Source organism: Lonchura striata, chromosome 1 (genome assembly GCF_050655825.1).
Source record: "Lonchura striata isolate lonStrDom1 chromosome 1, ASM5065582v1, whole genome shotgun sequence".
Lineage (NCBI taxonomy): Eukaryota > Metazoa > Chordata > Aves > Passeriformes > Estrildidae > Lonchura > Lonchura striata.
Window position 1 is genome coordinate 93,158,169 of NC_140703.1, and position 12,577 is coordinate 93,170,745.

At 38.7% G+C, this 12,577-nt stretch overlaps 1 protein-coding gene across 1 annotated transcript; it reads left to right on the forward strand.

The window, feature by feature from the left end:
• Positions 1–413: 413 nt before the first annotated feature.
• PCID2 (PCI domain containing 2) lies at positions 414–12,400 on the forward strand. The gene is made up of 14 exons (XM_021545552.4): positions 414–490; positions 1,976–2,065; positions 2,635–2,708; positions 3,381–3,446; positions 3,936–3,977; positions 4,456–4,510; positions 6,079–6,182; positions 6,823–6,898; positions 7,014–7,155; positions 8,175–8,275; positions 10,377–10,450; positions 10,613–10,738; positions 10,948–11,071; positions 12,028–12,400. Exons 1-14 carry the CDS (start codon positions 455–457, stop codon positions 12,118–12,120), a joined length of 1,203 nt encoding a protein of 400 aa, XP_021401227.1. The 5' UTR covers positions 414–454; the 3' UTR covers positions 12,121–12,400.
• The last annotated feature ends 177 nt before the right edge of the window (positions 12,401–12,577 follow it).

The following is a 12,577-nucleotide window of genomic DNA, read 5'->3' on the forward strand; positions in this document are numbered from 1 at the left end:
TGCTTGGAAGTTTAATGCTCAATTCAACTTTTTCGACCCAAGTTCACCGGCGACCTCTCGCCAGCGCTCCCCGTGGGCAACGCTGGAGCACTGGGAGGCGAGCCTCCATAGCCCTCCTGGGGCAGTCACTGGAGTGTCCGGCCACACGGAGCGCACCGCCCGCCTGCTGTCCAAGCCGCGGGTACCAGAGGCAGCGCTGGTGGCAGTCACAGCACCCGCCACCCCTCAGCGCCAGCGCACGCGGTTTGCCGCCGGCGCGCGCCCCCTGCCCCGCCCACGCTCGCTCCTATTGGCTGCCCGAGTGAGGCCACGCCCCGGGCCCGCGGTGGGCGGGGCATAGGCCGGTGGGGGCTGTCACGTGACGCTCGGGGCCGTTCCCGCCGGCCTCGCGCGCGCCGGGATCCGGAAGCGCGGGGGGAGTGCCGGGAGTTCCGCCTCAGCTCCGGACCCTTCAATGGCGCACATCACCATAAACCAGTACTTGCAGCAAGTAAGCAAGCTTTTGTTATTGTTTTTTTAATTACTCTGTGGGCCCTGTTTGAGTATATGCGGGTGTGTTTTTGTTTGCTGTAAGTATGGTGCCTCGGTTAAGAAATAAATGTAGGATGAGTGATGTGGTGGGGAAATACATTTCTTCAGTGTGCGTGAAGCACACACCGACTGAGTGCCAAGGATGTACACCCTATATAAAATATAGGCATCCTGTAGGATGCCTGAAAAGCGTGGAGGTTTCGGAGGTGATTTATGTGTACGAACCGCCACGGAGGGTGTGTGTGCGTGCCCAGGACTCCAGGAACAGGCTCGCAGGCGCCACAAAGCCGGGCACACACCTCCGGCATGGAGCACGTCTGCAGCAGCGGAGCCGCAGGCACTCCGGCGGGATGGAGCTGCCAGGGACAAGCTTCTTGTGTCTCCACTCTGGATGGTCCTTGCAGGACCATCGTCTTCTCGTCACTGTTACCATCTTACGTCATCTGGCATTTGTTAAGGCGCAAAAAGAAAGTAATTGTTTGGAGCATCTGAGATCTCCCAGGACAGAGATTTCCTCTGAGGTCTGCTCTGAAAAGTCTACATCTTGTTTGGTTGACACTCCATTGGATCTTCAATATGAAAAAGTATCTTGCAAATGTAAAATTAGCTCTTCTTTTTCCTGAAGTAAAAGCTAGACACAAATTTCTGGAAGAGTTTAAACTGTTGCTTTTTCCCCTCTTTTGTTGCTATTTTATTCTATGGGTTTTTTTCCCATTTGGTATGAGTATTCCATACATCAAAAAGATACCTTTTTTCATATTGGGACAAAAAATTTGACAAAGCACAAGGAACAGGAAGGAAACTCTTAAGAAGTAATACCTGAAACTACCTCCATAACTGAGTACATTTCCATCTTGATGTCACAATAACCTGTTCAAGCGGACTGTTTTTACAAGGAGTTATTGTTAGCAGAAAGCAGGATTAAACCATTCTTCCACAGAATATAAAATTTACAGTCTTGGCAAGTTTCAAAAGCAATTGATACATATAAAATATCAGTCTAATATCAGACATTGCCTTTGAAATTATATTTCTATGTTAAATCTTCCTGTCTTCATTTTAAAGCTTTTCTCAAAAATTGCATCTTTGCATCTGTGTTTGATGCCTATAAGTCGAACTGGAATTTTAAAAAGCTTAACCAAATCTGGCTCCCAACTGCTGTTTTACAATGCTAAACCCATGTACATACATGTGCTTGCATCCTACAAATTAAGAAAAAAAAACACAATGGTGTTCTCTACCTTCTTCCTGAGACCTTTTTGAACAACAGGTGTGTTGGAAATACAAAATTATTTATTCAGTTTTAAGCCTTTAAAAACTCACATTTGTTTTGATATTAATATGTATAAACAGCAGTAACTAGGTGGTGGCTTCTGTAGTTGTGTAAATATGTTGTGTGCTTGTTGCTGGATTTTATTCTGTAATGTGACTGTTTATTTTGTAGGTACAAGAAGCCATTGAGACCAGAGATGGTACCTTTTGTGCAGAATTAGTATCATTTAAACATCCACATGTTGCAAACCCAAGGCTACAGGTGAGGATCTGTATTTTGATCTTTTGTTTTACTTTCAGTTTTCCTAGCTGTATATGTGGGTTCCTTTCCGTTGGAGAGAAACCTCAGAAATCTGTTTCACAGGCTGAGGTAGGATCCCCATGTAAGTTTGCGTCCCTTCTTACAAGGCTTACTATTTATAATTTTTGTTTTCTGGTTGGCTCTTTGTGTCCTATTTTGATTTTTTTCTGGATAGATACAGTTTTGAATGTCCTTTCTGACCAGGTCTGCATTAGTAATTAACATAGCACCGTGGAAGGCACTATAGACAAAAAAGCAGTGGGTAGTAAGGGCCTGGTGTTTGTGTGTTTTGGATGCTTTTATTTAAGGCTGACTTTGTTCAGGTTCTGGAGACAGAATGCACACCAGCAATTTATTACTCTGGATATGATTGGTAATGTAATTTAAAGTTCTGGTAGATGCATACTAGAGGTCCCTTCCAACCCTGGCAAATCTGTGAGAACTGCCATGACAAAATATGCATGTGATGTTCTGTTTCTGGTGCATTGGATGTTCCTTTAATGTTTTATTGATTTTTTTTCTACACTTAGCTTCCATCTCCAGAGGAGAAGTGTCAACAAGTTTTGGAGTCACCATATGATGAAATGTTTGCAGCCCACTTGAGGTAAAGATGGGCCCAGAATGTAAAGTCAGTTGTGAGGTGTATAGCAGGGATGGGGAGGGATAGCCTTAAGTTTACTTTCGTGTTTTAAAGGGCTTACACCTGAAAACTTGGTATTTATTACTCTTATAAATAATGCTAGAATTGCAGGAAATGGAGACTTTCTTTCTTCTCTCCACATAAAGTTTGCTCTATGTACCTGGCTGTCATCTGTGTATGGCCATTGGCACTGCTTGCTCTTTCCCCTCTGCCTAATAGCTGCACAAGAATTTAGAGTGAAATAAATAAGGGAAATAAATATTTTTAAAAGGCAATTTTAATAATAAAAGTTCTCTTAAGGGAGTTTAGCATCTAAGTAATTCTATGAGTCTTTTACTAAATAATTTTCTGCATCTAGTCTCTCAACAATCTTGTGTTGTTTAAATTTAATCTTAGTGACAGTTTCAATAAGCATTAGTTTATATAAAACAAATACCTATTCATCTCTAGGATCTGTTTTTTACAATTATCAAGTTTAGTGCTCTATTAAAATACTTGTACTAGTTTTTTAGGACTGCGTCTAGTATTCCTTAGTGCCTTAAATAAAATGTAAAACTTCATGCCTGGTAGGACACAAAAATAAATATTTCATTTATGTATATTTTCTGATGTACTAATGTACCTTTTCTTTGACAGGTGTACTTATGCTGTTGCAAACCATGACTTCATAGAAGCATACAAATGCCAAACAGTTATTGTCCAATATCCTTTTCCATAAATCTTGCATATTATTTTCAGGTTAACTTCTTGTAGAATAAGTTCTCTTTAAGGTTTTTAAAAATCTAATAGTTGTTTAAGCTTCTAAGCAAGGAAATCCAGATACATTCTTCTTCCAGCTTTCTATAGGGCTAAGAAACAATGTTTTACTTGGTTCTAAAATAGAATATTAATTTCTCCCAGAATATAGGAAAGTCTCAAATCATTGTAGTACCTTGCAGTTTGTACTTGGCTGACAGGGAAGATAATGATAGAGAAGCTTTTATCTTATCTCTAGCCAGTGTTTCTTACTGCTGCTGCCACTCAAAGGAGTGCATGGCTGTGCTCACATTCTTCCATACTGCAGCTCAGCTTCTCAGCTTCTTGATGGTGTTTTGATGGTCTTTCATGAAGTCATATATTGTACTACTGAACAGCTGTTTCTCAAATCTGTGCTTCATTTCATGGCATTTCAAATTTTCCTAAATATGATACATCTTTCCTGCGAGCATTTCAGGCACATAAAGAAGAAAATTGGTGAGTACATGGTAGAAAGCTACTAGAAAATAGACTGATCTTTTCCTAGTATAATACAATCGGAGTCAAACTAAAATTAGCCCTATAGTTTTATTTATCCCCAGTGATGCTAAAATCAAGCCTAATTGGCTTTGTTGCCTGGTTGAGTTTTCATGTCCAAATCGTGCAAACTAAACATCTGAGCTTTATTACATAGGGCAGTCCATATTTAAATACATGAAGGATTTGTTCAAAGAGAAGTGGAATTTTATTAAAGCCACAGTAAAAAAGACTTTAGAAGTAATTATTGTAGTGTAGGATTTCTGAAATGCTGAGATCTTGAAGAACTGTCCTTCTAAGAAGTGCATCCTTCTTCATTAGAAAAATAATATATACTTTTCTAATTGTATGACCAACTGACAAAAAAAATTGCTTGTTTCTCATGTCTCATTTATGTTTGATTTGCATCTACTAAGTATACTATGATTTTCTTTTCCAGGGCCTTACCTATTATGTATTCTGTAGCCCTTGATCTTCGAATTTTTGCTAATAATGTAAGTAGATCTGATTAACAGCCTCATTACTTTTATCTGTTTGGTATTTCCACAATAGAAATATTTTTACAGAGTTTATTACACAGTCTAACTTTGCTCAGTTCTGTTTAACTAATTGTTTAGGATTTTGTTGACATGCTAAATTTATCCAGTTGTATTGAAAAATGAGGTTGCTAAATCTGTCCACCTACTATTTGCAGATGGAACTAGAGGAGTTCTGAGGACCTAAATGCAATCCCCAGCAGTTGCTTAGAACTTATGAAGGGATAAATAGTTTCTTTATTGAGTAGCATGTGGCATAAATCACCGTTTCCATGTTATCTCTGGGATTTGGTGGAAATTGGAGGTATCATAGACAACCAAGTTGATCTAACCATTTACCACATCTGAAGAGGGAACTTTCTGCTCCCCTTTTCCAGAAGTGTGCACCACTTCTGATGCTCTTTGGAGCCCTTGGTGAGCCCAACATGCCAACTGCCGACATGCCATTTACATTATTTTTCTCAGGCTGGTGAGTTGAAGTAGCTGGTGTAGGGATCTATTGAGAACTTCTAGGCCAGGGTAAGTGGCAGAGTTGTAATTTTGTTCATACTCGCTTCACCTGAAGAGTTGAAGCTAGTTTAAGTGAGGTTAGGGTTTGGCAATATCCAGTATTTTCAGTGTTCATCCCCTCATCATTCTCATGCCCACTTGCCCACAAAACCACATGTGGAGTGCTTGCACAGGGAGTATTTTTTGTGTGTGTGACTGTTCTGCAACAAGTCTCAGTTTGAATGAGGGAAATTCATATCTGTGAGATGCGTGAGAAGAGGTAGTGTTGAATCAGTCATGCTGGAAGTGTTTGAACTCTATCTTCTAACCTTAGTTTATTCAGAGGATCCGGTTTCAGAGAAGACTTCTGCAGCAGGATGTTTTATGTTTTAGCTAGTGAGACTGCAAACACTATAATAAAACTTTTTAGAAAGCAAGTAATAAACATCTAATTGCTATTTTTTTTTTCTGTTGAAGTTATGCATTAGTCAGTGTATGGATCTTTTCCATATGTTTACAGCTGATTTATTTTTTTTTTTCTCTTGCTGCTGTAATGTATGTTTTCTCTTCTGGAAGTCTCAGGTCCCAGCAATGTGTTACTGGAAACTGTTGAATATGGTCTAGAAATAAAATCTAGTCTTTGTGGCTGTGGAGAGAAACAAAATTATAAATTCTAAGACTCAAACTCCCTAATTTTTTCCAGGCTCTTGGTCTTTGTAAGCTTGAGTTGAAGTGTTAGTGCTCCAATAACCTGAAGTTAGGTTTCTGAGACCTGCATTAAGCTGAGTGATACTAAAGGTAATAGTGATCAGTGCTATTTTCCAAGGACTGTCCTTCTCTACACTGGGCTTGGTACGTGTCCAGGAGTCTCTGCGAGTGTTTTCTTTTGTTCTGGGAACTTGACTGCCTTCTAGATTTGGGACATAGCAGCCATCACAGATCTCTTGCTATAATACTTTATAAAATGCTAAATTAAAAAACTAAACTTTGTAGCCCAGTGAACTATGATGCAGAATTGCATATCATTTTTTTGCTAGGCAGATCAACAGCTTGTAAAGAAAGGGAAGAGCAAAGTTGGTGACATGTTGGAAAAAGCAGCAGAGCTGCTGATGGGCTGCTTTCGAGTCTGTGCCAGTGACACGTAAGTGAAAAGATCCTCTGTTGGACTTGCAGTAGTAAATTACTGAGAACTTAATGAACTTTGCTTTAGATTTTCCCACTTACTTAGACCATATATGGGTCTTAGAATGAGCACTTCTGAGGCTTGTCTCTTCTCATTTATAGTTTGTTCTCTCTTGACTATTAACTACAGAGGGAGAGCCTTCACTTCAGGTTTAGCATTCCTAGCAGGTATGGTTTGGAGGGACTGATTATGTCCCTGTTTCTCAGGAAAGGTGATCTGTGCCTTGTTAGTTGTGATGTTTGCTCTATTAGACTAAATTAGATAGAAAAGAGGTGGCTCTGGTTTCCAATGTTAGCAATTTTAACACTTCTGAAGTGGAAAAAATGCTATTTTCTGTGTCTTTCTTTCATGTCAAGTATTATGAGCCACTGCTGTGTGTGTTATCTCCAGACTGGAATGAGGACCCTGATGCAGATGAATAGTATTCTGCATGACATCTTTTCATTATGTTGAGAAAATATATAGCAGAGCTGCACCTATGTTTACCTTAAGAATGCTATGTAGTTAATATCTATGGAATGAATTTACTGTGAGGAAAAAGTCATTATTTTCTTACAATGTTAAGTACTAGCAAGTTTTTTCTTTTTCCTTATGACAGTCGAGCAGGCATCGAAGACTCAAAAAAGTGGGGCATGTTGTTTCTTGTGAATCAGCTGTTTAAGATTTATTTTAAGGTAGGGTTCAAGTCTGGTAAGCTGTGCTTTGTATTTAATATTCTAAGTCAAACCCACCATGCTTTTATATAATAACATCTATCTACACTGATTAAAATGCTATTTTTTTTAACAGATCAACAAGCTCCATCTCTGTAAGCCCTTAATTAGAGCAATTGACAGCTCAAATCTGAAGGATGAGTATAGTATGGCACAGAGAGTTACATACAAATACTATGTTGGACGCAAGGCCATGTTTGACAGTGACTTTAAGCAAGGTACTGTGTGCCTGTAAGGCATGTTTAAAGTCTTGCTGAAGTTGTGTGTGTGTGACTCAGAATTGCACTGATCAAAGGAGAAGTCATGCTGAAACGTCCAATGCCCACAGGCTGACTTGAAACAGAGATGAGGTTACATGACACTTCTAATTGTAGTGTATGCCCAACTTTAAAATATTTGTCAGTGAAGTTCCCTACAGTCTTATGCATTATGTGTGTTCATTACAAAATGTGTTAGGATCCAAAACAATAGGTTTGTAAAAGTTTTGCAGAGGAGCCTTCAACTCTTCAAGTTGCTGTGTGGCATGTAGGAAATCTTCAGCAAACTGCAGCGTAGCAAACTGTAGTTTCTTGATTCATTGATTTTGGAATATGTACAACTGCATTTCCTAGATTTCTAATAGATTTCACTAACAGAAATGCTTCTAGAGCTAAGGTGTACAGCTTCATCACTAACTGAATCCCTTGACCATCATCTGTTCTGGAGCTGGCTATTACTCCAAATAGTGTGTGCTGCCTTTCAGACTTAACATTTTTTCTCAATTGATGGAAGCTGCTGAGAGATTTTCACACTGTTATGCTGTGCGGTCTCACTGGCACATTTCTGCAACTCAAGAGATGTGGGCATTGCATTCAGCTTTTATCTCTTGAAGAACCTAATCTGAATTTAGGAAATAGATTGTATTATCAGCACTTCTTCAGATTTCTCTGCTTCTGTAATAGGAGCACAATAATATTACTGAAATGAGCTGAAAGTTCCAATATTACTTTAACTGTAATGTCTGACATCAAGCTCTTGACAAGTTTTCTTTTGAATTTTTGAAGGAGAACTTACCTTTCTGGTCATATTGTGTATTTTGTGTGAATCTTCAATTTTTCTTTATATATTTTGAGTGCCACAATTCTTTTTTATACAAATTCAAATGTTATGTGTTCAAGACAGATGGACATTGAGCACAGAATTTGGGTTACAGCTTTAACCCATTTTTGTCGTTGATTCACATTACTCATGCTTGCAGCTGAAGAGTATCTGTCATTTGCCTTTGAGCACTGTCATCGATCAAGCCAGAAGAACAAAAGAATGATTTTGATCTACCTGCTGCCAGTAAAAATGTTGCTGGTGAGTAGGTTCTACTTTCCTAAATAAGGGGAAGGGGGTACACATGCAGGCTGTAAAACTGATGCTCAGTATTTTCTTGGATTTTCCTTAGTGGAATTCAGAGGCTATTTTACCACTGTAAGAGCCAGCGTATGAACACCTTGTTATACGAGGGCAAAAAGTGTTGAATTGTCATTTATAGCAATATAGGAAAGGAGATGGGGGGGAATAACACAGCCAAACATAAAAACCCTACCCCCAAACAAAACCAACTTGGTCCTCCTTTCCCCCTACCTTTCTCTCACCCTTCCTAAGGGTGTAACCTGCTCTTACTACTTTAATGAAGTATTTGAATTCTTTGGAGAAGCACTCAATGGTGTGACTTCTGTCTTGTAGCAGAGTGCTTCTTTGCTGATCAACTGCACACAAAATCCAGGGAAGGTGTGGATTCACTAGAAGCAGAATTTGTCTGCCTCTTTCACCTGGTGGAAGAAAGAAGGGTGTGCAAACAGATGGCTGAAGACTGTTGAGAGGGGTTTGCCACAACTACAGCCTGTCTTTGGCTTTTTTATTTCTACGTCATACATTTTCCCATTCAAGACTGTGTCAGAAGGGTCATGAGCCAGAGCATTTTGGTTCTGAAAAGTCAATGAAGACTTGATTATTTGATAATTTCATATTTCTGTTCTTAAAAGAATTAAGCACATGTTTCTTGTTCCTGTCCTTTCCCATGTGCTGTGCTAACATCTGTGTATCCCTGAATTAGTGGATTATGCTGAGTATTAATTAATTGTCACTGCAGGGACAGGAAGTAGATTTTAGAGTTTCCTGTTCTGGCCCTGTTCCCAGAGTTACCCATGTAGAATGTTATCACCTGCCTATTTAGAGTTGCCATTTTCCATCTTCCCCCGACCTGTTTATGACTTTCCTGCTTTTTCCTTTCAGTGCTCCCTTCCCAATCCTTTGGTGTATCAAGTGGGTAAAGGGGGAGTATAGTGGGTATGGTAAAAGGCTTCTGTTTCCCTTGTTTGATTTGTTGACTTTCTTAGTGGCTTTTTCAGAACAATCAGTGGTAGGGTTGATAAAGGAAAACTTATTAACAGTCTTCCTAAAAGCTTTGTCCCAGTCCTGACTGTGGGCCTTAAACTGGTTGGTCTGTTAGTGCCTCGAATAACTGTGGCTTTTGTAAAAGCAGTTTTATGTACACTAGTCATTAAAGAAACTAGATAAAGGTCATTGTATTTAAATTTGCTTTTTTTAAATCAGAGCCCAAACATGAACACTAACTTCAAACTACTAAAATAGCTTGTGTGTTGTTTTTTTTGTTCCTAACAGCTCTCAGTAAACCTGCAGCTCAGTTTGGACCTCAGTTAATCCTTCATCCAGGGAAGGGGTTAGCAACAGCATAGCATGATGCAACTAAATTTAAAGTCTGACCAAGTCAGTGTGCCTTCTGATCTTTGCTGCGCAGGGGATAAAAGACAGTTTCTTTTTGTTTCTGGAGACGGTTCCGTCTTAATTGATGTATCAATAAGAATTAATTTTGTTTCTTTAATTTTAACCTTTCTCTTCCTTTTTTTGTGGGGAGGAGGGGGCATGGTAGTGGTATTTATTTTTTGAGAGAACATTTTTATTTCTGCTTGGAGGCATAGAGAAGAAAAAAATTGTTAAAGACTGAGGTAACACTTGACAAGGCTGAAGCACTGCTCATATTCCTTTGGAAATGCTTACGAGTCCTGCAGTTCTTCTGTTTGTAGATTAGATGATATAACCGTGACATAAAATTTGAATTTGCCAAGGCCTCATGTCACAGGATCTTGATTCTACAAATTTGATAGTTGTTCCCTAACATTAAGTATTAATCATCCCTAAATCATGATAAATCAGTAGTTATTGTGAGTTATGCTGTGAGGTGTTTGAGAGGGATAAGGGGATTGTCTTGCAAATGCTTTTATTCACTTCTTAGTCTGTACAAAAAAAAAAAAAGTGATTAAAGGTTCTTTTTTTCTCTTAACAAATTTTTTTTATAGCTAGATTTTTTTTTTTTTTACTAGATTTTACTAGACTGTAGAAATGCATTTAACTTTACCCTGGAAAACTTGGACACTGTTTATTTTTTCAGGGCCATATGCCAACAGTTCAGCTCTTAAAAAAGTATGACCTTATGCAGTTTGCTGAAGTAACAAAGTCTGTGAGGTATGATGCTTGCTTTTCTGCTTTGTGTTTAAAAAGTATTGAGTAAAAAGTGTTTCTTTGGGGTGATTGAGGAAGGCAGGAGAGGCATACTCCTACCAAGTCATACTTTCTTTTATCATTGGTGTGAGGCCTTCTCACTTTTTAATTTCTTTTTTCTTGCAGTGAAGGAAATCTTCTCCTTCTGAATGATGCTCTGACAAAGCATGAGACCTTCTTTATTCGATGTGGAATCTTTCTTATCCTTGAGAAGCTGAAAATCATCACATACAGGAATCTCTTCAAGAAAGTGTGAGCATAACAAAACCTACATTTTTGCAAAAGCAGATTCAATATGGCTTCACCTGGGACTGGGGTAGGATTGTATATGCTCCTTAGTTCTCTCTGAGAGAGCTGACTTCATGTTAAGCTGAATTTATTGTAGAAAGGCTGTTTTTCTAAGAAACAGAATTTTTAAGTGATCATTTCTCAATAACACATTTTCCTGTTGTTTCTTTCAGATATTTACTACTCAAAACTCATCAGCTATCTCTAGATGCTTTTCTGATTGCTCTGAAGTTCATGCAAGTAGATGATGTTGATATTGATGAAGTCCAGTGTATTTTAGCTAACCTCATATATTTGGTAAGTTCTGACCACTCGTTGTCTGGTGCTTCCAGACTTCCAACATTGAAAAATTTTAGATAGAGAATAATGGTTTATGACAAAAAATACATCAGTAATCCCAGGTTTTCTTGTGTTTTTTTTTGAGAGACTTGTTCTCAGAGTGAAATGTTTTCATTTGCCCTGAGGACTTCCTCTAGTTCCTGCCTTTTTTTGCAGGAATCAGTTAAAATTGAAGTTGAATTTCATATTACAAATTCAATACTGACATTTCTATATATGCAGAAACATTGATTTAAAGATATAAACCTTTCAAGTGGCACCAAAAAGATTTGTTGTGCATTTGAAGTAAGAGACTCTTGGTCTTCTCAAATTAGAAAAAAATAGAGCCAGAGTTCTTTGGTTCTGTTTTACTCTACGTGAATCTCAACTGCTTATGAATTGGATAAAAGCTTGAAATCTAAGTATTTGTATTAAATCAGAGGTTGTGAAGCATCATTGTAGTGTCAGCAAGAAAACTAACAGTACTCTGTTTCTGAAGCATTATTTGATGTGGTCTAGGTCACTGGGAGATTTCTTTCACTGTTAAAAACACTATGCTGAAAAGGAAGTACTATGTCAGTTTATTAGCTATAGAATGCTAATTGATTAAAATCCTATTTTTAAATTGAACAAGAGTGAATTTAGAAACACTTCTGTAGAGCTCTGTCTCTTGGAGGAAGTGTCAGCAGACCCATGGGGGGCCCTGGCAAGACGCTCTGAGTCTGACAACATTTTTGGTACACAGACAACTTTGTGCTTGTTCTCCAAGGTGACCCAGTTACCTAAACTGGACCCTGATGGATATTTAAGTACAGTAGTGCAGTGGTGAGTGAGCATAAACAGCTTTGCTATGGTTAGCTTGTAGGTGTCTGCTTGGGTTGTAGGGATTGTTACCAGCTCTAAGTACTAATACTGCTTTTTTCTCCTTCTGCCAGGGTCACATTAAAGGCTACATATCCCATCAGCATCAGAAGCTTGTGGTCAGCAAGCAGAACCCATTTCCTCCATTGTCAACAGTGTGTTGTTGAGTATTGCATCTTAGCCATGCAAGTACTCTTCAGATACTTGGCTTGCCCAGTGGAACTGTTCCCAGTGACCCCAAGAGCACTGTAAATGGCCTGGTTCATGTCCAGGACTGAAATACCAGGAACTGTGTGTGGCTCCTTTCCCAGAATGGCCAAGGCTGCCAGTGTTATAAAGTGCATTGAAATGAAATGTGACTTTTAAGTGGTAGTTTCCACAGGCTTTCTAGATCATTCAAAGTATCTCATGAAGAAATAAAGCAAAGCATTCCAAATTCCTTCCCAACTACTTACAAGCTTTTATAAAGTACTTCATGTTACTGTTTTTGTGTTTGTCCTTCAGAGATAAGTATCAGCCTTTGTTACTTGTGTTAGTCCATTCTTCAGAGTGGAAGTAATGTCTTCTTACATGGTTTCCAAATTTTTTTTAAGTCTCAATAATTTTGCTGGTATTAAATACTCT